Source organism: Nelumbo lutea, chromosome 4, assembly GCF_056320005.1.
Source record: "Nelumbo lutea isolate HS-2025 chromosome 4, American lotus-T2T, whole genome shotgun sequence".
Classification (NCBI taxonomy): Eukaryota; Viridiplantae; Streptophyta; class Magnoliopsida; order Proteales; family Nelumbonaceae; genus Nelumbo; species Nelumbo lutea.
Window position 1 is genome coordinate 60,104,256 of NC_142687.1, and position 22,817 is coordinate 60,127,072.

Here is a 22,817-nt window from a genome sequence, read left to right on the forward strand (position 1 = left end):
CAGCCTTTCCATAAGAAGTCCCTTTGCGGCCTCTTAATTCTTTGGGCCACTTTGCTTGGAATTGGGAATAAGGAGAGATAAAATGCCAGCAAGTTGGATAAGGAGCTTTTCTTTCTAGCATACTCATGATGCCCAATCTTCAAGAGTTTCATGGACTCCAATAACAAATATTGGACGAGATTTTCAACCAGTTCCAGGACTGCCCATTACTATATATGTTTGATTTATCAACAAATCATTTCTTCAGAAAACTTTAAGCATTGCATTATAGAAGATGCTGGTGAATTTGAACCTTCAGAACAACCAACTCATAGGAGAAATCCCAAGAGCACTTGCAACCATGTCCACATCTACCAGTGCATTTTGGAAGTTAACCAGCTATAGAAATGTTCCATGTGTTATACAACGGGGTCGAAGGACCCGTTGATATTCTGAGAACTATAAACCCACATGACCATCATGTTCTCCAAGTTCTTCCATGGCATCTTCCAAGCGAAAGGTGCACATCAAACATGTTATTATCAGGTGGTTCCTTCAAATTAGTTTTAGTTTTAATGGCTATTATTTTAATGAAAGGTCCTTTGCCATAGTATTGGACCGAACTGGCTATTGCAATGTCAGACACATCATGGAGTTGTTTTTCCAGTGGTTTGTGTACAGGCGGGGTTTAGGTAGAAGATGACATTGCTTCAGAAAGGGTAAAAGTCTCTTTTTGTGAAATCCATCCAACATAAAGGTGGGAAGGTATTTTTTAAGTCGATTTAGAAACCTCAGGGTATGTTTAAGTCAATTTTTGAAAACTTAGGGTATGCTTAAGTCTTTTACCCTTAATTTTACTATTTAATTGTCTTCTCGTCTTGTCCATGCACTTTATAATTTTCTTCTATCCTTCAGTTTATTGTACCTATTAATGCTAAAGAATCTTTGTTGTTGATAGATATGCATTGATCCCAGTTTCAAGGCATCAAGACTCTCTTTACTGGACAGAGGCTTTATTTTCGCAATAGCTCACATTCGTGGTGGTGGTGAAATGGGGAGACAGTGGTATGAAAATGGAAAGCTATTGAAGAAGAAAAACACATTTACAGATTTTATAGCTTGTGCTGAATATTTGATTGAGAAGAAATACTGCTCGAGGGAAAAGTTGTGCATTAATGGGAGGAGTGCGGGAGGGTTGCTTATTGGCGCTGTTCTGAATATGCGGCCTGATTTGTTCAAGGCTGCAGTAGCTGGAGTTCCATTTGTAGATGTTTTGACTACTATGCTTGATCCGACTATACCCCTTACAACTTCAGAGTGGGAGGTCAGTTTATTTCTTTATCTATCATGAAGATTTGAGTTCATTTAATAAACGGATTAAAAGTGCAGTTACAAAGAGAAAAGGATCAAAGAATACCATTCATTGAGTTTCTGTATAAGGCTTATTGCAAAAACTGGTTTGATCAGATGACTGTATCTTCTGTTCCATCACATTAAGGGGCTGTTTGAGAACAACTAAAGTGACTGAACTGAATGAGTTATTGTTTTGTATTTTAGTGGACAAAATATCCAGAATAAAAATTTAGGGGGTATATAGTCAACCAACATGCTATTTTAATGACTTTTCCACTAAACGACAAAACAACAAGTCTTTCAGTTCAGCCATGCCTGCCATTATCAAATGGCCCCTAAAAGGTTGAGAGAAAATGTCCATGAACCACATGATAAAAAATATCCAAATGACGTAGGAAATATTTTTGCTGGTAACTAGTGCATGGTGTATGATGCTATGTATCTTGCCTTGTTAAAAACCATTGCTTGCTTGGCCATTCTTGTGGATCATCCATATTGATCATGTGATACCTCTTTGCTGCTTGATACTACTAACAGTTGTTGATATTGATGCACTAATTGTTTGAACAAAATTTGTGTTATATAGTGTCAACTTGCTGGCATCTTCGCTATATTTTTTTCTTTTACTTTTGGAGGTTGAGGATGGGGGATTTGAAAAATAAAAATTGGATTAGTCTTTCAATTATAGAGAAGTTTGAGTTATTCCACAACAAGTTAGTGGCAATTGTATACCGGATTGCTATTTGGACTCATTTCCTTTTTCTTTCAAAGCCCTTTACCTTTAACCCATACAACCCTACTAACATTGTATACCGGACTGCTATTTGGATTCATTTACTCTCATGTCCCTTGCATCACATGTGGACGTATTTTCTATCATTATTTGAAGCTACTTGGGTGGTATATTTTCAATTTGAAATCCAAAAGAGTGAAGGTAGTTTGACATTGTATTAGAAATGCTATCCTATGGAGCATTTGGGGAGAAAGAGCAAACCTGGGTGAATCTAGAATTGATGGAAAAGTGAGGGATGGGTGGGTAACATCAGATTATGTTTTTTAGAACCTGTAAGAACAGGCAATTCATCGAGGGCTGAGAACAGGTTAAGCACTATACCGCTTGAAGGAGACTGTTGGGTTGTCATTTTGTGGGTAAAATCAGGAAAGGGAAGTACCTTGGGCTTTCAGGTTCATTGTCAGAGACATCAATTCTTTGGAAGACAACTGAACTGTTTGTTCAGCTCAGTCCCAAGAAATGCTAATGAAACTGCTGACAGATTAGCCAAATTAGGTGTTTTCAGTTCTGTGTTAATTTGGGGTTGTTTGGAACCAATGTTGTTGTTGTTATTGTTGTTATTGTTATTTTGATCAACAACAGAATAAATTCATTAATATATACAAAGAGGTACAATGAAACACCACAGAGAGAGGTAAACTCTCTTAACACACTCCGAGATGACAGCTGATTACACAGTTATAACACAGCCCAGGAAAGTTGATCCATTCCCACTTCCTTGCTTTGCCAAAGTATCAGCAAAAGAATTAGCACTTCTTTTTATCCATTGCAGCTTAACTTGTATGCTGTGTTACCCATTTGAACTTCCTTCTTTCATGAACATAGTTCCACCAACCAATCTCCTCCTTTTGCAGCCAGCTCACTACAAACTTTGAATCCCCTTCAATTGTCAATCTTCTGATGTTCAACTCCTTAGATTTTTGAACTCTTTCCATCACAGCCATTATTTCAGCCCTCAATGAATCACCCATTCCTATTGGGCCCGAGGAAAGAGCAATAATTCTTCTCTCCTCATTTTGTAAAACACCTATGCCTGAAGGACCTGGGTTCCCTTCACTACTACCCTCAAAATTCATCTTGATAAACCTGGAAGTAGGTTGGGGCCAGGTCAGCTTGATGATAACTTTAGAGAGAGAGAGAGAGAGAGGGGGGGCGGATCCTACACCCATCTTATTGTAAAATTATATTCTGCTGATAAAAAAAAAGAACTCTAGAGAGGAGTGAGCCACCTCCTTCCACTTTCTAAACAAGTCATCGGTAGAATACGTTCAAAACCGCTCAATGATATTGGTCATTGGGCCACTCAGATGGTAATTGTTTTAATGAGTGCTTCTCTACCCTTCTAATATGAAAAAAACTCTTTGGTTCCTTTCCTCCCAGACTGCCCAGCAAACAACCACCCTAGTACACCTCCATTGAACAAGCTTTGTACATTTGGTGGTATTTGTCCACCCCACCCCAGCCTTGATACTGAAACTGTCCTGACTATATAAATATTGTTAATATATCTTAATATATGTTATATTATATTATAATCTTGCATATATTATATTTTGCTATATAATATTACATGATATAATATAGTTTTCGGTAGGTTTCCAAAAAATAAAAAAAATACAAGTAGGAATGATCAGGGATGGGTGGGGCAAATTTGGGGATCCCCATTCCCCACAGGGATGGAGATGGGGTTGGGATTTCTGCCCTTGCTGGGGTTTGGGGCAGTGATAGGGCAAGGCATTTATTTAAGTTCAGGGTTGAGGATGGGGCATGCAAAACCCAGACCCACCCTGCCTTGTCATTCCTAGATGGCATCAAGAAAGAAGACACAGGTTTATCCCAAAGGTCGACAAATTAAAAAGATATGGAAATTGTTCCCTCAGTGGTGAGTCACCTAGTCACACATGTTCCCAGAATTTAACAAGGTTTCTAGAGCCCAAGTTACATTTGATAAACAATTAGAATACAAATAGAATATCATGGATAGATTTCCATGGTGAATCTCCTCTTGCTCTAGCCCAAAGTTTAGCATTCCATCCGTTAGCCGCAAGTCCATGAATGGTTATTATCACCTTTTGCGCACAATTTTTCCTTTTCTGTTGTCTGACTCCATAATTACTTACTCAATGGAGCCATATTCCTTTTCTGGAAATTCCCTACACCTAACTACCATAGCAGAGATCTTCTTATGGTCCCTCTTCTCTCCCCATCTTCCAACTAACTCCGTGGTCCCTCTTCTCTCCCCTAGCTCCCATAGAAGATCCCTATTCCCTAATCAAAATTTCCAATCTTCTACTCATCAGTTCTAGAATTTTGAACACTGACAAATAGTACATTGACAAGTTGGTCAACGTTGACCTAATCAATGTATTACCTACCCCCCAAAGACACGTAACTTTTCTTCCAAGAGGCCAACCTTTAGTGAATCTCTCAACTACTGGGTTCCAAAATCTAGCATTCCTTGGATTATCACCCAAAGGTAGCCCTAAATATGTCATAGGCCATTGAAACACTACACAACCTAGACACTACACAACCTTGACATTTAAATATGACATTTTGTCAAAAAGTTGGGCAACCAATTTCAAATTTCTGATCCACCTATGACACTCCCTTCGCAGAAAAGAATACTATCATCTGCAAATTATAAGTGGGTGATCAGCACACTCTCCCTTCCAACTCTCCACCCCCTCACCAAACTTCCAGTATTTGCCCTAGAAATTAAAATTTGAATCAACCCAAAAGAAAGATAATATTTTAATCTGAAAAATAGAGAGTCCGGTTTGTTCTCTCTCCTTTCTCTTATTCACTTTTATTTACTTAATCATAATTAACATAATCACAACGATGCCCTTAATGTGGCAGTGAGCTGAGAAACATAACGTAAGATGAATAAAGAAGTTAACAGGCACACTAATATAAGCATAACAAATAAAAGAAGATAATAATAAAAGAGCACTAGGATGCATTTGGCCCAGTCTCTCTCCACTTCCCTCAAACTGATCATAGATGTCACAATCATGTCCAGGTTGTTTATATAATGTAGTAACTTCCCCTTTTGGAGCTCCCTTAGTCAAGACATCAGCTAATTGCTCTTCAAAAGCAATAAATGGCAAGATAGCTTCCCCCGAAGCGACTCCCTCCTGTATGGAATGTCTATCTACTTAAATATGCTTTATTTTATCATGCTAAATAGGATTATGAGCAATGTAGATAGCTGTTTGATTATTACACTATAACATCATTGGCTTTTCATAATCAATGATCTTTAACATCTGTCGGTCCTTGCTTTTGCTTTCCTCAAACAGCAGTTTCTTTGCTTTGATCCCAACCTCCTCTCTCCATCTTGTCATCGGACAGAACTCCTCTCTCCATCTCTTCCCTCATTACTTTGGAACCAAGGTTATTATTATAACTGTTGAGAACACTGATGTGGGCCCCACAGCTATGGTCCCACTATGTTCGTAGGGTAGAATTTGTTCTAGTCATCCCAGGGTTAGCTGGTGGTCAGTTGGTTATTTCAGTTTTATTTTGTTCTATTTGTTATGTAAATACTAAGGGCAGATCTGTCCTTTCCATGTAATGAGCATAACCTATAAATACTAAATAGAAGTGGCGGCAGCAGAACATTAAGATTCTGTCCCTCCTTTCAACCCTTGTGTTCTACTGCTCTCTCTTCTTTATACCTTTTCTTCTATTAACCCTACTACAAGTCTTATCTATATGGTACTGCCTGGAATGTGCGGCTGAGAATTTTTTAAGGACTGATTAAAACCCTAATTCTGCTTCAGCATATCAGATTATTCTCCAAGTTTTCAGATTTTTTTGGGGTTTCGAACTCTTTTAAGGGGAGAAAACTGTATGGATTGTTGCTGTTGTGTTTGCTAATTGGTTTCATATCAGACTTATACCTATTTCATGCACATATACCGTGAATACAGATTGGTTCTATATTGATTTTTTATTGTGTTTGATATTCCAAGTGCTGTTCTTTGACTGTAGTAACCCTAATTTTTGGGACTACTGGTTCTTGATCGAAATGGAGTTTAAAAATCAGGCAGAAGGCAGTTTTGGGAACATTAGTTATGGTGGTGTTTCTGAGACAGGTTTTCAGATTACAACCATAATATTTGATGGATCAAACTATTTGGAATGGGCCCAATCAGCCATGATGGCTATTCGGGGAAGGGGTAAGTTAGGGTATCTCTTGGGAGATGTGAAAGAACCTTCCAAGGGAGACCCATGTATACCAAGTGGGTCCAAGAAAACTACTTGGTTATGACATGGCTGTGTAATTCTATCCAGCCTCATATCAGCCGAAATTACTTGTGGGCAAAGACAACCAAGGAGATATGGGATGTTATGAAAGAAACTTATTCCCAACCCCTTAATGTTGCCAGAGCATATGAATTGAAATGTGAAGTGAATACTCTTAAACAAGGAGAGAAACCGGTTTCAGTCTACTTCTCTACCTTGAAGTCCTTGTGGCATGATATTGATCACTTAGAGACTCTTGAGTGGGAGAGTCCCAAAGATGCACAGACCCATAGAAAGCAAGTCGAGACAAACAGGGTGTTTGAGTTTCTAGCAGGCCTAAATTCAGAGTATGATATTGTGTGGCAACAGATTTTGACCAGAGATAGTGTGACCATCTCCCAGGCATACCCCTTAGTGCATAGTGAAGAGACCAGGAGGAAAGTCATGATGCAACCTCAGCCTCTTACACCGGCCCTTGTAGCTGTTAAACCCAAATCAGGGGGGGATTCAGAAAGGGATAGGAAGAAGGAAGATAAAAGGGATGTGGTATGTGAGCATTGTAAGAAACCCAAACACACAAAAGAAACATGTTGGAAGCTGTATCCTCATTTGGTCCCAGCAAAATTGAGAAGCAAGAAGGGTAATGCTCATGTGGCCGTGAATACTGATTCAACATCCTCGTTTGGCACAAGAGGCACACCCTTAGAGACCTTAGTTGCAGTTCGGGCAGCTTAATACTGTTGGAAAAGGAAGTTGGGAACTCAACTCAGTCATCGCAGTCACCATCAGCCCCTACCACATCTGCTTTCGCACATTCAGGTACTCGAGCCTTAGCCTACCATGCCTCAGCTCCAGGTACTACTGAACCCTGTTGGGTAATAGATTCAAGTGCATCCGACAATATGACTAGCTTGCCTTCATTGTTTACTACTTATCATTTATCTTCTGGTAGGGATAAAGTATTTATTGCTGATGGCTCTCTTGTCTCCATTTCTGGCAAGGGTGACGTCAAGCTATTGGATACTATCTCCTTGTCTTCTATCTTACATGTTCCTAAGCTTGATACTAACCTTCTTTCAGTCAGTAGTATTACCAAGCATATGAACTGCTTAGTAACTTTCTTCCCTGACCAATGTGTTTTTCAGGACCTAGAGACGAAGACGGTGATTGGGACTGGCTGTGAGACGAATAGGATCTATCTGCTCAGGGAGAGTTCTCGTCGGGAAGAGTCAGTGGATAAGAAGTCACTTGTTTTTTAGAGTTTGAGTCTGGTCATGCTTTGGCATAACCGATTGGGTCATTTGCCTTTTCGGTCCTTAAAGAGTCTGTTTCCTACTTTGTTTGAGTCTGTTGAGTTGTCCCAGTTGAAATGTGAAAGCTGTGAGTTTGCTAAACATTGTAGAAAATCTTATTCATTGAGTAATAAAAGGAGTAATAGTTCTTTTGATATTGTGCATACTGATGTTTGGGGGCCATATCACATCCCTTCTATGGGTGGGTACAGATATTTTTTGTTAGTTGTTGATTACCATACCTAGTTTTCTTGGGTTTATTTTATGTGTTCACGAGATGAGGTTCCTGCCCTCACCCAAAACTTTCACCAAATGGTCCTAACCCAGTTTGATGCCAAGATCAAATTTCTTAGATCTGATAATGCAAAGGAATACTTTGCTAAGCCATTGGCATCTTACCTTCTTAATCATGAGGTTATCCACCAGAGCACTTGCCCTCATACTCCTCAGTAGAATGGGGTTGCAGAAAGGAAGAATAGACACATCTTAGAGGTGGCTAGAAGTATTATGTTTACCTCAAATGTCCCTATTCGCTTCTGGGGTGATGCTGTCCTCACGACGGTATATCTTATTAATTGGATTCCTTCCCGGGTTCTTGATATGAAACCTCCTTTTTCCCTTCTATATCCAAATGAGGATTTGTTTATTGTTCCCCTTAAAACATTTAGTTGTACCTGTTTTGTTCAGCTTCTCGGACCCCATCACTCCAAGTTCAAACCAAAGGCCTCCAAATGCATCTTTCTTGGTTATACACAAACTCAAAAGGGTTATTGTAGCTATGATCTTGTCTCAGGGAAGAAGTTTGTCTCCATGGATGTCACTTTCTTTGAGGAGACACCCTATTATTCTCGGGTTTCTCCTCAGGGGGAGAGCAGTGAGAGTGGGGATTTGGGTCATTTTCTTCAGGGGGAGCGCAGTGAGGGTAGGGTTAATACTTTTGGGGTTGTTCCTTTACCAATTCCATTGGGTGATGAGGGTGGTCAGAGGGATCAGGAGTTGAGAGTCTATCACAGGCAATGCAAGCAGGTTGATCCCGATCATCAGCAGTCCAGGCCAGCTCCAACCTCTTCTGCGGCTCCAAGTCCACGTATAACAGTCCCAGGGCCCACAGAGACTCCTTCCACTGTTGCCACTTCACCTCCTGCAGACGACCTTAACCTTCCCATTGTCGTCCGTAAAGGGAAATGGCATTGCACTACATCTACAGCCCACTGCATTTCTCAGTTTTTATCCTATGATCGCCTATCTCCCTCCTACAGGTCCTATCTTACTTCCGTTGATAGATTCAGACTATCCCTTGGGAAGTTCAGTTATGTACAGGCCCAGTCAGATCATACACTGTTCATCAAGAGGGTGGAGTCCTCTCTGACACTACTTGCAGTATATGTTGATGATATTGTGGTGACAGGAAATGATAGCCATGAGATTGAGTCCCTCAAACAGCTCCTTTATCAAGAGTTTGAGGTGAAAGATCTTGGTGCACTACGGTATTTTTGTTAGACAGTTTTGTATGCCCTTAGCTTCAATCCAAGTTGATGTACTTTTGACATTTAGTGTAAATAAACAAAGTACATGTTTGATTCATGTTGTTTGGTATATTTCTGTGTAAGACCCTAAAACTGGACACTTATAGAGACTTGTGTTAGTTTTAAATGTTCACAGCCATTGGATAAGTCTGGGGAGATTTATCCTGCCAAGGCTGATACTGGTGTGCCACTAAGTTGTGGGATGGCTTGTCTCGGCCATCAGGGTAAGACCCAAGGCACATGTAGTATGGGATTGCTTGAACCCTTGAACCGGACCAGATTTCTAGTATTGCCCTAAACCTTGGATACAGATGGGCAAAACTGGAAAGTTACATCTGATCCCTGGACTCAATTATGACACTTCACTAGGTGTTGGATCGGGTTGTCTTTGATATGTCAATCAGTGAGATCCTTAGTGGGGGTCAAAACTTGGACATGTTGGGGCAGTCTGAGAATTCATCTGAGTGAGTGATCATAGTGATAGGATCAGCCCCTTTGTTGGACAATGGTAATGATCGGGAATGCACTCTCTCCGATGGAAACCAAACTGCCGGCAGTTGATTTCAATCGTTGGAATTTTGTTTTGCAAAATTAATATATATATATATATATATATATATATATATATATATGTATATGTACGGTTTCAAAAACATTTGCAAAAGGTTTTAATTCCCGAGATCCATGTGAGTAGAGAGTGGCACTGTTCCTTGCAGCCGAGGGAGAGGTCTTCTCTTGTCGGGCAGTGCTTGATCATTAAGGGCTGAGAGGTTAAGTGTAGGACCATTTAGGATAATACCTGATGGGCTAATTTTCCACCTGCCCACAGTCCCTGTGTTTTTATAAGATGGCTTGGCCCAGGGACCACTTAATGTAAGTGTTGGGCCCATAGGGTCCATGTGATGGGCTTAAGGGGGTCACTGAGTTTTCAGTGAATTCGGCTGGGCCTTGTGATAAAGGCTGAGTCGAACCCATGTGGCTGGTGTGTAGATCAATGCTTGGGTCCCACGCCACACAAAGAAGCCCAACTGGGCAGCAGATTGGAAACTAATTAAACACTGAACACTTAATGGGCCAAAAGCCCATTACGAGCTGGGCTGATATGATCACCCATCCATGGGGCGAATCTGAGATTAATGTTAGTAAAAAGGATTGGGCTTATGACCTTATCCACTCTCGGAGACCAAATTCAAATCAGATTTGAATCTGGTAACCTCCTGATAAGATCAGGAGTAAACTAACTTAATCTACAGATAGGATTAAGATTATCCCCTATCCAAATATTGATTTGGATTGGGATAACTCATAATTAGGAGGATTTCTTAATCAAGAAAAAATGAGGAGAAAATAAGATTTGAATATACCAGATTTCGAACCAAGTTTTCTCAAAAAGAGAGAAGAAAGTCTTATGCAATAGAGATTTGATCTCAAGAACTCCAGAGAGAAGAAAAGCTGTTCAGCCATCTTCGTCCCAGGAGTTCTTCTCCAACTGCCGCCAACCCCTCTTGCAAGATTCGATCTTTGTAGGAGAAAGAAGTCAAGAAATCTGTTCTTGACATCTGTCTTGCAGAAAAGACTGAAAAAGGATTCAATGTTCAGAGTTTCCAGTGGGTTCTTGTGAAGGATCCAATGTGTAGGACGCACCCTGCTGGTTCCGTTCCATTCACAGCTGTGTCATCTTCAGCAGGAGCGGTTCTTGGTATCTTTTTTGGGCGTGAACACCAACTTTAGGAGATATTGTTTCTCCGGGTCAGGTATAATCCTTCGTGTTTCCTTTTGGTTCAGATCTGGTTTGATTATGGTTCAAGTAGAATCCTTGAATATTGTATTTTAAATTTAGGGACTATGATTCCCAGTTTGGAGAAGGTAGGAAAATTTTTGAAATTCGCCCACCCATTCCGCACCCTTCATGGCGTCCATTAGATGGATCCTACCCTTCTTTCAATTTTTTGGGTATTGAGGTTGCTAGATCTAAACATGGGATCTTTGTCTCTCAAAGGAAATATGTTCTAGATCTGTTGGCGGAAACTAGAAAGTTAGGTGTCAAGCTTGCGGATACACCCATTGAACAGAACCACAGGATTAGTGCAGAGAGTGGGGAGCCTCTTGAAGACAAAGTTATGTTCCAGCGATTAGTGGGAAAACTCCTATATCTCTGCCTCACTCGGCTAGATATCAGTTATGCAGTCAATGTTGTCAGCTACTACATGCATTCTCCTGGAACCACACATCTTCTTGGAGTAGAAAGAATATTAGCATACTTGAAGAGATGCCCAAGTAGAGGTATACTGTTCAAGAACAATAACCACATGAAGGTGGAGGTCTATACGGATGCCGGTTGGGCTGGGAGTGTTGATGACAGAAGGTCTACCTCTGGATATTGTGTCATTGTGGGAGGTAACCTTGTCTCTTGGAGGAGTAAAAAACAGAGTGTTGTCTCCCGATCTAGTGCTAAGGCTGAATACAGGTCAATAGCTAACGGAGTGGCTGAAATTCTATGGCTGAGATCACTACTTGAGGAGTTGGGTATTGAGTATGAGAAGCCCCTGATGTTGCATTGTGATAATCAAGCGGCTATTAATATAACACACAATCCGGTGTAGTATGACAAAACTAAACATATTGAAGTTGTTCGACATTTTGTACGAGAGAGGGTCTCATCACAAGAAGTGTCTCCCATACATCACATCCAACATGCAGCTAGCAAATATCCTCACCAAAGCAGTACCAAGGAAGAAGTTGGGAATGATAAAGATTTATTCCCAACTTGAGGGGGTGTATAGAACACTGATGTGGGCCCCACAGCTATGGTCCCACTGTGTTCGTAGGGTAGAATGTGTTCTAGTCATCCTAGGGTTAGTTGGTGGTTAGTTGGTTATTTCAGTTTTATTTTGTTTTATTTGTTATTGTTAGCGTAGGGGTATTTTTGTCTTAATACCTTGGTTGATGTTGATGATTTGTAGTGTTGTGCTGGAATATGTGCTCTTAACTTAAGTAAGGGCACATAGGTCTTTTCAATCTTGTTTTAATAATAATATAAATACTTACTGGCCGATTGGGAGAAGTTATGTTGACTCTGTCAGTTCAAACCATAATTCTCTCTTCTCTCTTTCTCTCTCTCTCTCTCTTTCTCTATCACCTTTTCTTCTTCTACATAACTGAACTCAGTCAGGCCAAACTCTAAGGCAGACCTGTATTTTATCATGGTATCAGAGCAGGTTAAATCTGCCTAGATTTCTGCTTGCCTAGGGTTCATTCTCTGTGCACCCTATCTAGGTTTTTTTCTTTTTTTTCTGTGTTCGATTGGAGATAAGGGAAAGGGCTGAAAAGGAGTGATCGCCCTCTTCCCTTGGGGGTCTCTATGCCTCCAGTCATGTCGTATGTGGTCGGTTGCTGTGATTTCTGTGTGGGCAGTGGCTGTTGTGTGTGGACTGCTCTCCTGCTCGTATGGGTGTTACTTCAGCGATAAGGTAAGAGATTTCAGTGCATGATATCTATTATGGATTAAATAGGTGTGTTTCAGACCATATACTAGGGTTTCGGCCAGTAAGTGCTAGGGTTTATGCTGGTTTCTTTGTGTTTTTTGACGGAAGAGATATGATCATATAGTGTTGAGATTTCAGGTAGTTGTAGGAGTAGGGTTTATGGTGTGAGCACACTTTTCAGCAAACAACAAGTGCTGAAATCAGTGTGACAGGTGTGATTTAGGGTTTGTAGTGTAAAGAGCACACATTCCAGCAACAATTAGTGCTGCAATCAGTGTGACAGGTGTGTGACCTAGTGATGTGTAGTGTGCAAATCTCAGTGATAATAGAATTCAGCAAGTTTGCAGAATTGGTGATAACATAATGGGAGACAATAATGATTATAAACCTAGTGTGGTGGTGCCTACAGACTACCTGAATGTTCAGATGACCTCCATTAAGTTAAATGGAGAGAATTATGTGCCTTGGGCTAAATCCGTTGAAGTCTTTCTGAAGGCAAAGAAGAAGGTAAAACACATCAGAGAGGAGAAACCCTCGTCTGACTCTCACGAGTATGAAGACTAGGAGCGAGAGGATGCTCAGATCATCACATGGTTGTGGAACAGTATGGAACCCAGGATTAGTGTGAACTTCATGTTCCTTGATACTGCCAAAGATGTGTGGGACCATGCAAAGAAATTGTATTCGGGGCAGGACAATACAACCTGAGTTTATCAGCTTTATAAGAGTACTTTAATCTGCAACAGGGCAATCAGAGTCTTGAGGAGTACTATGCCAACATGAGGAACATACGTAATGAGTTGAATGTCTATCATCCTCTCACTTCTGATGTCAAGATTCTGCAACAACAGAGAGAGCAACTTGATGTCACTAGATTTTTGGTGGGACTAAAGTCTGAATATGAACCAGTACGGGCTTAGATATTAGGGAGATCAGCTCTTCCGTCCCTAGAAGAGGTATTTGCTCGACTTCGGAGGATTTCTATCGGATCTACTGATCACTCTAATATCTCAGATAGATCTACCTTTGTTGCATCGAGAGGTCGTGGTGGTAGAGGTGGAGCTCGGGGAGCTCAGTCTGGCCGTGGTTGTGGTAGTGATTCTGCATATGGCCGAAGTGGCAATGGTGGGTCTACTCATAATCGTGGTGGTGGTCGTACTGGGAGCAGAGATTCAGGGGGAGCCTGTGGTAGAGGATGTAGCTCAGGCCCAAGGAAGTGCACTCACTGTGGTATGGATGGGCATACCATCAATTATTGTTATGATCTACATCGTCCTTCCTCAACTTGGGCCAATCATGCCGCGACCGGTGACTCAAGTTCCAGCTTTAGACAGGAGAATCATTCATTTGACCAGTTGCCTCCTACATCCACAGATGGTCCCATGAAGGAGATGGTGAGTGTTCCCCGTGATGAATATGAGAGATTTATCCAATCACAGCAGAACACGACGACTTTTGCTTACTCAGGTATGGCTTGTCTGGCATCTACACCCAATCCCTGGATCATTGACTTTGGAGCCTCCGATCACATGACTAGAACTCCAGGTCTGTTTTCCTCCTTATCTCATTGCTCAACATCACAATCTGTCACCCTTGCTAATGGTCCACATCCTCAATTTGTGGTGTTGGTAATGTTGACCTAGATCCTATGTCCCTCTCATCAGTTCTGTATGTTCCTAAATTGCCTTTTAACCTTGTGTTTGTTAGTAAGCTGACCAAATCACTTAACTGCTCCATTACCTTTTATCCTTCTATGTGTGTCTTTCAGGATCTCAAGACGGGGATGAAGATTGGTGGAGGGCATGAAGAAGGTTGACTGTATTATCTTGACGGTGGTGGTGGTAGAACTTCAACAGCTCTCTAGTCATCTCTTTCTCCTCTCCAGTGGCACTGCCGATTTGGTCATCCATCGCTAAAAGTCTTGAAGTTCTTGGTTCCGTCCTTGAGTTAGCTTTCTGTTTTGGATTGTGAGTCATGTCAGTTTGGGAAACACCATCGTGTTCCCTTTAGTTCTAGGATTGATAACCATGTGTCGAGTCCTTTTTCTTTAGTTCATTCAGATGTTTGGGGTCCTTATAAAGTGATGTCATATAATAGATACAGATATTTTGTCATTTTTGTGGATGATTTTTCATGGATGACGTGGCTCTATTTAATGAAAGAAAGAAGTGAATTGTTTACCATTTTTCAAAAATTTTATGCTGAGATTCGTAACCAATTTGGTACCCATATCAAAGTTTTTCGTTCTAATAATCGCCGCGAATATTTATCCTCATCATTTTAGGAATACCTGGACCAACACGGCATTATACATCAGACCTCATGTACCTACACCCCACAACAAAACGGGGTGATTGCCTTTTTGCATGGTGACTTACTCGAGGAGATCTACATGGAGCAACCTCCAGGGTTTGTTGCTCAGGGGGAGGATGGTAAGGTGTGCAGACTAAGGAAGGCTATATATGGGCTTAAACAATCTCCTCGAGCATGGTTTGGTAGGTTCAGTGAGGTGGTAAAGAAGTTTGGTATGAAATAGTGCAAAGTTGACCATTTTGTATTTAGTCATGACTCTCTGGGAGGAAAAATACTGTTGGTGGTGTATGTAGATGATATTGTTTTTACTGGGAATGATAGCATTGGTATTGACAGGCTGAAGACTTATCTGCAGGATCACTTTCAGATAAAGGATCTGGGTAAACTGAAATACTTCTTGGGGATAGAGGTAGCGAGATCCAAGTATGGGATTAACCTGTGCCAGAGGAAGTATGTGCTTGATTTGCTAGAAGAAACATGCTTGTTGGGTGTCAAACCAGCTGAAACACCCATGGACATAAATACCAAGCTAAGCAGTGATATGGGTGAAGTGTTTGAAGACCCTGGCAGATACCGACGACTTGTGGGCAAACTGAACTACCTAACCATTACCAGACCAGACATCTCATTTGTAGTTAGTGTGGTAAGCCAGTTTATGCAAAAACCTCTTATTCCTCATTGGAATGCGGTTCTGAGAATTGTGAAGTTTCCAAAAGGGGCTCCGGGTCGCGGTCTGATATACAAGAGTGGGGGAAAACTTGAAATAGAAGGGTATTCTAATGCTGATTGGGCCGGTTCTATGTCTGATAGGCGGTCTACTACAGGCTATTGCACGTTTCTGGGAGGTAACCTGGTGACATGGAAAAGTAAGAAGCAGACGGTTGTGGCAAGAAGAAGTGCAAAAGCAGAATATAGGGCTATGGCGCACACCGCTTGTGAATTAGTGTGGCTAAGGAACCTTCTACAGGAAGTAGGGTACAACATTAACACTCCAATGAAGCTCTATTGTGATAACCAGGCTACAGTTCATATCTCCTCTAATCCAGTGTTTCATGAAAGAACCAAGCACATTGAGGTTGACTGTCACTTTGTGAGGGAGAAGGTGTTGAATGGAGAGCTAGACACTACACATGTTAATACAGGAAATCAGTGGGCTGACTTATTTACAAAAGGCTTGAGTCGGGGAAGAGTGGACTACATATGTAACAAGCTGGGAGTATATGATGTATACTCACCAGCTTGAGGGGGAGTGTTAGCGTAGGGGTATTTCTGTCTTTATACCTTGGTTGATGTTGATGATTTGTAGTGTTGTGTTGGAACATGTGCTCTTAACTTAAGTAAGGGCACGTAGGTCTTTTTAGTCTTGTTTTAATAATAATATAAATACTTACTGGCCGACTGGGAGAAGTTATGTTGACTCTGTCAGTTCGAACCAGAATTCTCTCTTCTCTCTCTCTCTCTCTCTCTCTCTCTCTCTCTTTCTCTATCACCTTTTCTTCTTCTACATAACTGAACTCAGTCAGGCCGAACTCTAAGGTAGACCTGAATTTTATCAGTTATGTAAATAATAAGGACAGATCTGTCCTTTCCATGTAATGAGCATAACCTATAAATACTAAATAGAAGTGGTGGCGGCAGAACATTAAGATTCTGCCCCTCCTTTCAACCCTTGTGTTCTACTGCTCTCTCTTCTCTTTCTCCTCTCTTCTCTATACCTTTTCTTCTATTTTCAAACCTGAAATCTATTAGGGTTCAAGGCTGATAGCAGTCTTTAACGTCTACTACTTTCTAAAATATCCAATATTGTATCACAGGTCAGCTTAAGGCTGTTTGTATTTTTGTCTGATCCTTGTACTCAGCAAACTTTCTGTGATAATGAATGAAATTCAGCACTGTAATTATCAAAAAATAAATTATATACAAGATGACATTACATAGATCTTGGGATAGTGGGAAGCACCACTCAAAGTCCCCACATGGATTTCCTAGGATGAAAACCATCCCATCTACATTTTTTTTTCTGAGATGCATGAGGAGGATGTTGAATTATCAACAGTATAAAGTTATCTTGAGAACAAGCATTTAATATAATCTTCTTTTGACCTCTGACATCTAGACTGGAAGCCACAAATTAGCTGCTCCTAGATTTTATGCATTCACTATGAAGTTTGATGAGTACCTTAATTTTCTTATAGTTGTATCTGAAACATCACAGTATTCTCTATGTACTCTCAATTGAGTTTCACAAGTCTATGTGCATGTATGGTGTTACCTTTTTCTAAACAGGTTTTTTAAGGCACAGTTATGTGGTTTTATGGTTGAATTCATGCTTGTTTCTTTGATGGCATTGCAGGAATGGGGTGATCCACGGAAAGAAGAATATTATTTCTACATGAAGTCCTATTCCCCTGTTGATAATGTGAGAATGTCAACTCTTTTTCTTTTTTCACTTTTTATCATCTTCCCCCTTTATATTCTATTTTTGTGCAGCCTATACAATCTTGAAGCTTATATTGATTATTGTTTGGCACCAATAGTTTGCAGTTGTCCAAAAGAAAATTATGCTTTCATGATTTTCAGTATCTTCATTATTTATTAAGTCATGGCAATTGATTAGGTATTGTAGTTGATCATCTTCTAATTTTAAAAGATTCAAATGCTTGACAAGAAACTTGTATGTAAGAATACAATGGGTAGGGAGATCTGCTAATGCTATGGCTGACTGTTTAGCCATGCAAGGGGCAACGAGGGAACTTTTTTATTGGGCTCAGCTGTAATATTTTAATGTTTGAAGGGTTGGAGAGGTCACAGTTCGTGCCTCTCCAAGTGTCTTCTGTAAAAGTTGCTCCTAATTTCTTTCTCTAATAAATTCTTCATTTATCGAAAAACAAATAAATATACTTTCTAAAAATGGTAAGCCCTTGTCATTAAGTATACCTTCTTTTTTTTTGCAGATTAAGCCACAAAATTACCCAAATATTCTTGTTACAGCTGGTTTAAATGGTAAGCAAGTTGCTTTGATTGTGTGCCATTGGCTTCTTCTTGTCATACATGTCAGGAGAACCTTTCCTGCTTTTGGTCTCCTCATTGTTGATATTTACAGAAACTACCTATTACATGCTATTTCTAATTGGGAAGGACAAAATCTTTCTGGTTACCTACAATGTGCTTTGTGAAACAAAGAAGAAAACAGTAGACGGGAAGAGTAGAGAAAGAATAGGAAGATTTGGTAGTTGACCTTATTATTTAGTCAACCTACGACAGTGATTACAGGATTGCTCTTATATATGTGTATGTGTATTTTAACATTTCCCCTCAAGCTGAGCATATATATTGTTATGCCGTGCTTTCCCAATATACATGAGTTTTGCTTTCATCCATAGTTGTCAAGGTGACACCTACTCAATACGGCACTCTTGAAGTGTTGCCTCGCCCAAATGCCTTAATTTATATGCAAGACATCACATAATATTTTTATATTTTCTTTATGTTATTAATAGTAGTACAATAGATTTTGTTAGGCTAAATTATTCATATTTGTGGGATTATAGTACTAATATTATTATTTGTACACTACTTTCTTTTTTATTATTTTCTTATTTGTTTGGGTTCAATCGACACACAAGTCAGTGACGATAGTTTTTGACCCTTTAAGACTTTAAAACCTGAATTGATAAGAACAGTCAATAGGACTTCCTCTTCATCTTCTTCTGAGGACCAAAATAAGGGTGCAACCCTTTTTTGCTGAATAGGTCTCAGCCCTTATGTTTTGTATGTTTTCTTTCTCTTCTTATCGTTCTGAGTATCAGCATCCTCACCCCTAGTCCAAGCTCCACCCCTTCAAATTCCTCATTTGGGCCACTCAACATCGTCGGCATTGGAACAGAAAAGCTTTCTAGAGATGGCACAACATCATCCTTCTGGAAAACTGGTGCACTCAAAACTGCAATTACTTGCCAATTTCCTGTTCGCGATCCCCAAAAGGGTGATTGTCCCAAATGCCTCTTCAACCACATATTTTGTCAACACGTTCCTCTAACACTCATTCCAATACTCCTCTTTCCATCTCTGTCATAACTGGTAATCACCCAAACCAATTATTTTCCTTTCCCCTTTACGCCTTAGAAGAGTCAACTCTAAACAAGGCCCCAAAATTTTTAATCTTAAACCGCTTGAAAATGCAGGAACTCCTTTTATCAACCTGTAACTTAGTCATCCAGTTATCAAGTCTATTCTTGAACTTCTTGAAAATCCCCCTACTTGAGCCTCCAACCGGCCTCACATTCCTACATGTCTCTTAAGATTCTGAGGTCACAGACTTTTCCTTTCCTTTTTCAATTCTAACCATTTGGCTTATCACATGTCCCACTGCACCCATTTCCATGTCAACTACATCAACGGATAATAAATGGATTGGATTCTAATGGATTGAGTCAAGCAGTATCTGAATTCGATCTGATTAACAAATGGATCAAATTTTCAAATATGATTCAATCTGATTGTGGTTTGACAGGCCAAATCTGACTTAAATAAATTGGAGATGAATTCAAACTGATTAAATCAGATTTGGTTACTGATTTGAGTCAACGTACTTGTCTTCCCTATGTTTACTGCTTGGAGTCATCCTGATCCTTCCATTTAACCACCATATGATTATCTATCTCTTTCCACAATAAAAATAGGGAAGTACATTGAGACACATTGAATAGTCCCAACTATTCTTCAATGTTGTCATAATAATATGCTTTGTCCTGGTAGAAAGAACTACTTTTATGCTCACTATGATTATTTAGTCCCATAAAATTTTGCTCAGTATATCTACTGGGTAGATTCAGCAGCTGTTGGGTCTTCAGCCTTACATTATGAAATGTGTTCATTCATTCAGTAAAATTGCAGGAGGCAGACTTTCATATCCCTTATAGTATGATGCACATCTTTTAGTATTTAAATTCTGGCCTTTTATGTTGAAACAGATCCCCGAGTTATGTATTCTGAACCAGCAAAGTTCGTGGCAAAGATGAGGGAAATGAAAACTGATGATAATATACTGTTATTTAAATGTGAGCTTGGTGCTGGCCACTTCTCGAAGTCAGGAAGGTAATCATTTTGAAAATTTCATTTCTTGCGAACAACTAAACTATGAAAGTAGCATGGGTATGGGCCTGTAACCCCAATGTACTGATTGCAATATAAATATGAAACAAAAGCAGGCAGTGCACTGTTTCCGCAGTCCACAAAGAGTAGGAACTGGGGGTAGATCCATTATTGGCAATAGCATCAGTTAGACCATTAACCTCTTTACAGGGAAGGAAACAATGAAAATGTGGAAAATATCCACTGTCGCCGTGACTCTCTTAAATAATGACATCTTTATCAGTGATGGTAAATTTCATACATCATATAGTGATGTAGTAGGTCCTATGGGAGCTAGGTAGGCTACTTGAGGGAATGACTCAAGAAGATAATTGCAGCTTGAGGAGAATTTGTTTATCAGAGCTATCTAAGATGTGTAACTTGTAAAGTTTCCTAAATCAACTTTAAGAATCTAAGAGTTTCTCTACGAACCAATGGAATTTGTGAAAACCAATTTAGTAGGTCTTGGAATGGAATTTTGTATACAGGATTGATATTTAAGGGAAATTAAGTTTGGTAGCGTTCCAGGTGAGAATTTTTGGTTGAAACCAAGTGTAAAGAATTGTAATGAAGAATTATGTGTATGTTCAAATTTGAAGAGGTCAAGCAGGTTTGTAATAGAAGAATGAAAATTTCCTTTGTGAGAGAAAGTTGGGAGTTTCTAGAATTTAAAAAATTGCAAAATGGAAGGAGACTTACTGGGGTATGTTGGAGGATGCTCATGGAGTATAGTGATGCCTTTGGGCATAGTTGTCAAGGTGATGCCTAGGCGGGTGCCTGGGTGACAAGGCGCCTTTTGAGGTTCGGCTTGCCTAATTGCCAAGCAGTTTTTTACTTCCTACTATAAAATACTTTTTTTGTTCATTCTTTTTTGAGATCATAATTATAAAATAGACATTATTAAACTAAAATTATCATTTTGTGTGTTTATATACTAAGTTCTTTTTATTGTTTTCTTATTTATTAGGGTTTAATCAACACAAACATTGCTAAATGCTGTATTGAACCCTCAAAGACTTCAAAACCTGAACCAATATGTTAGGAAGAACTTAAAATTTTATCTACTACTACTACTACTGCTACTTCCATTACTTTTTCTTTTCCTCTTTTCCTATAACAAAAATAAGGGTTCATCCCCTATATTTTTTGAATTTTATTTTCATTCTTCATTTTCTTCTCATGAATATGTTGATTTTCTATATTTTAATATGAACTTTATACTCTTCTTATGAAAATTATGAATAATTATTAGGGAAATATGGTTATGGTACCTAGGGAACTACCCTAGGATCTATGTTTTTAACATAAAAAAATCCATCGCCTAGGCAGCAAGGCGCCCTGCCCCCTATTGCCTAGCCTCACCTTGGTTCCTTGGAAACTATGCCTTTGGGATGTCTTGAAGAGCTTCTGGGTTAATTAATTAATTCAGATCTGCAAGGGAAAAGAAGAGAAAACAAGCAGAGATTCGTGCTGAGAAGAAATACACAAGGACAAGCCTCATTACTTGGAGAAATACTTTCAGTGCATTCATGAAGGGTGAGATAGACTCAATGAAAACCAATGGAGATTGTACTTTTATAAAACCACTAAGGTAAATGCAATTGGTTGTAAATGGATTTATAAGAAGAAAAAGGACATAGATAGTAAAATTGAGACTTACAATACCTGGTTGGTAGCAAAAGGTTAATAAAAAAGAAGCTATTGACCATGAAACATTTTCACTTGTGAAAATAAACTGACAGAAGACACTGAAACCCTAATTTGAGTTCTATTGCTTGGGAAGCATTTCAGAGTAGGATTCGATCTAGAAACTAAGGAGGAAGAGTTGTGTCACCTACAGTTAGGCTTGATTGAGAAATGAAGGTGTATTTTGGATGTGAATACCATAGAGAGCTGCATTTGTAGAAGTTTATTTGACAAGTATGTTTTTCAGTTGTGTCCTACAGTTAGGCTGATTTATTTATCAAACCCATATGGGATTTCTTGTAGGAATTGTTCCTGAACAAGGGAGAAACTCTTAGGAAGAGTGGTATCTATTGTTCCTGAACATTCATGGGGGCATCTACCATTTATTGGTGCATTACCTTGCCAGTGTAATTTTGACAAAAATTTGAGAGGATTTCAGAATTTCAAGCATTTTCCCCTGGCCCTGTTTAATAATCTCCATCTCGGTTTCATGCAGGTTCGAGAAGCTTCAAGAGGATGCCTTCACCTATGCTTTTATGCTGAAGGCCTTGGACATGGTTCCTGCTCTTGAACACTAGGCACGCTAGTGTATCAAAATTTTCTTAATTGGATCTATAACATGCATTGCTTAATATTATATTTATTTTTACTTGAATTTAGAATAAGAATGCAAACTGATGGTGGCTCGTTGTACGAACCTCTTTCCTTCATTGAGAAGAATAGAGGATTCCCTCGAGCTGTAGTGCTAAAGCACCGCTCAGAGGGGATTCGAGACCTACTCTCATAGAAGACACGAAATAAAAGAAATGTATATTAGTTGATCGATGATTCTATTACTTGATTGTTCTTACATATATAGGCAATTTCTCATTACAAAACACCAAACACCTTAACGGTCCAATGATTGGATAATGATGGTAGATAAGTGAGAGTCAAACTGTCTAACAATCTGTCACGTTAGCTCCATGATTCGATATTCTCCCTAACCAACTTATGCAGGTGA

General features: G+C 39.6%; 1 protein-coding gene across 3 annotated transcripts in view; it reads left to right on the plus strand.

The window, feature by feature from the left end:
* Positions 1 to 22,650, plus strand: part of LOC148860815 (Prolyl oligopeptidase family protein) — a 111,393-nt gene extending 88,743 nt beyond the window's left edge. For 2 of the 3 annotated variants that reach the window (XM_088986222.1, XM_088986223.1), the window contains 5 exons: positions 938 to 1,303; positions 17,349 to 17,414; positions 17,950 to 17,998; positions 19,969 to 20,092; positions 22,311 to 22,650. In XM_088986222.1, the coding sequence (XP_088842348.1) occupies positions 938 to 1,303; positions 17,349 to 17,414; positions 17,950 to 17,998; positions 19,969 to 20,092; positions 22,311 to 22,392 (687 nt within the window). In that variant the 3' untranslated portion in view covers positions 22,393 to 22,650. The remainder of the gene's footprint in view (positions 1 to 937; positions 1,304 to 17,348; positions 17,415 to 17,949; positions 17,999 to 19,968; positions 20,093 to 22,310) is intronic. The other variant, XR_016113253.1, reaches the window with a different exon arrangement.
* The last annotated feature ends 167 nt before the right edge of the window (positions 22,651 to 22,817 follow it).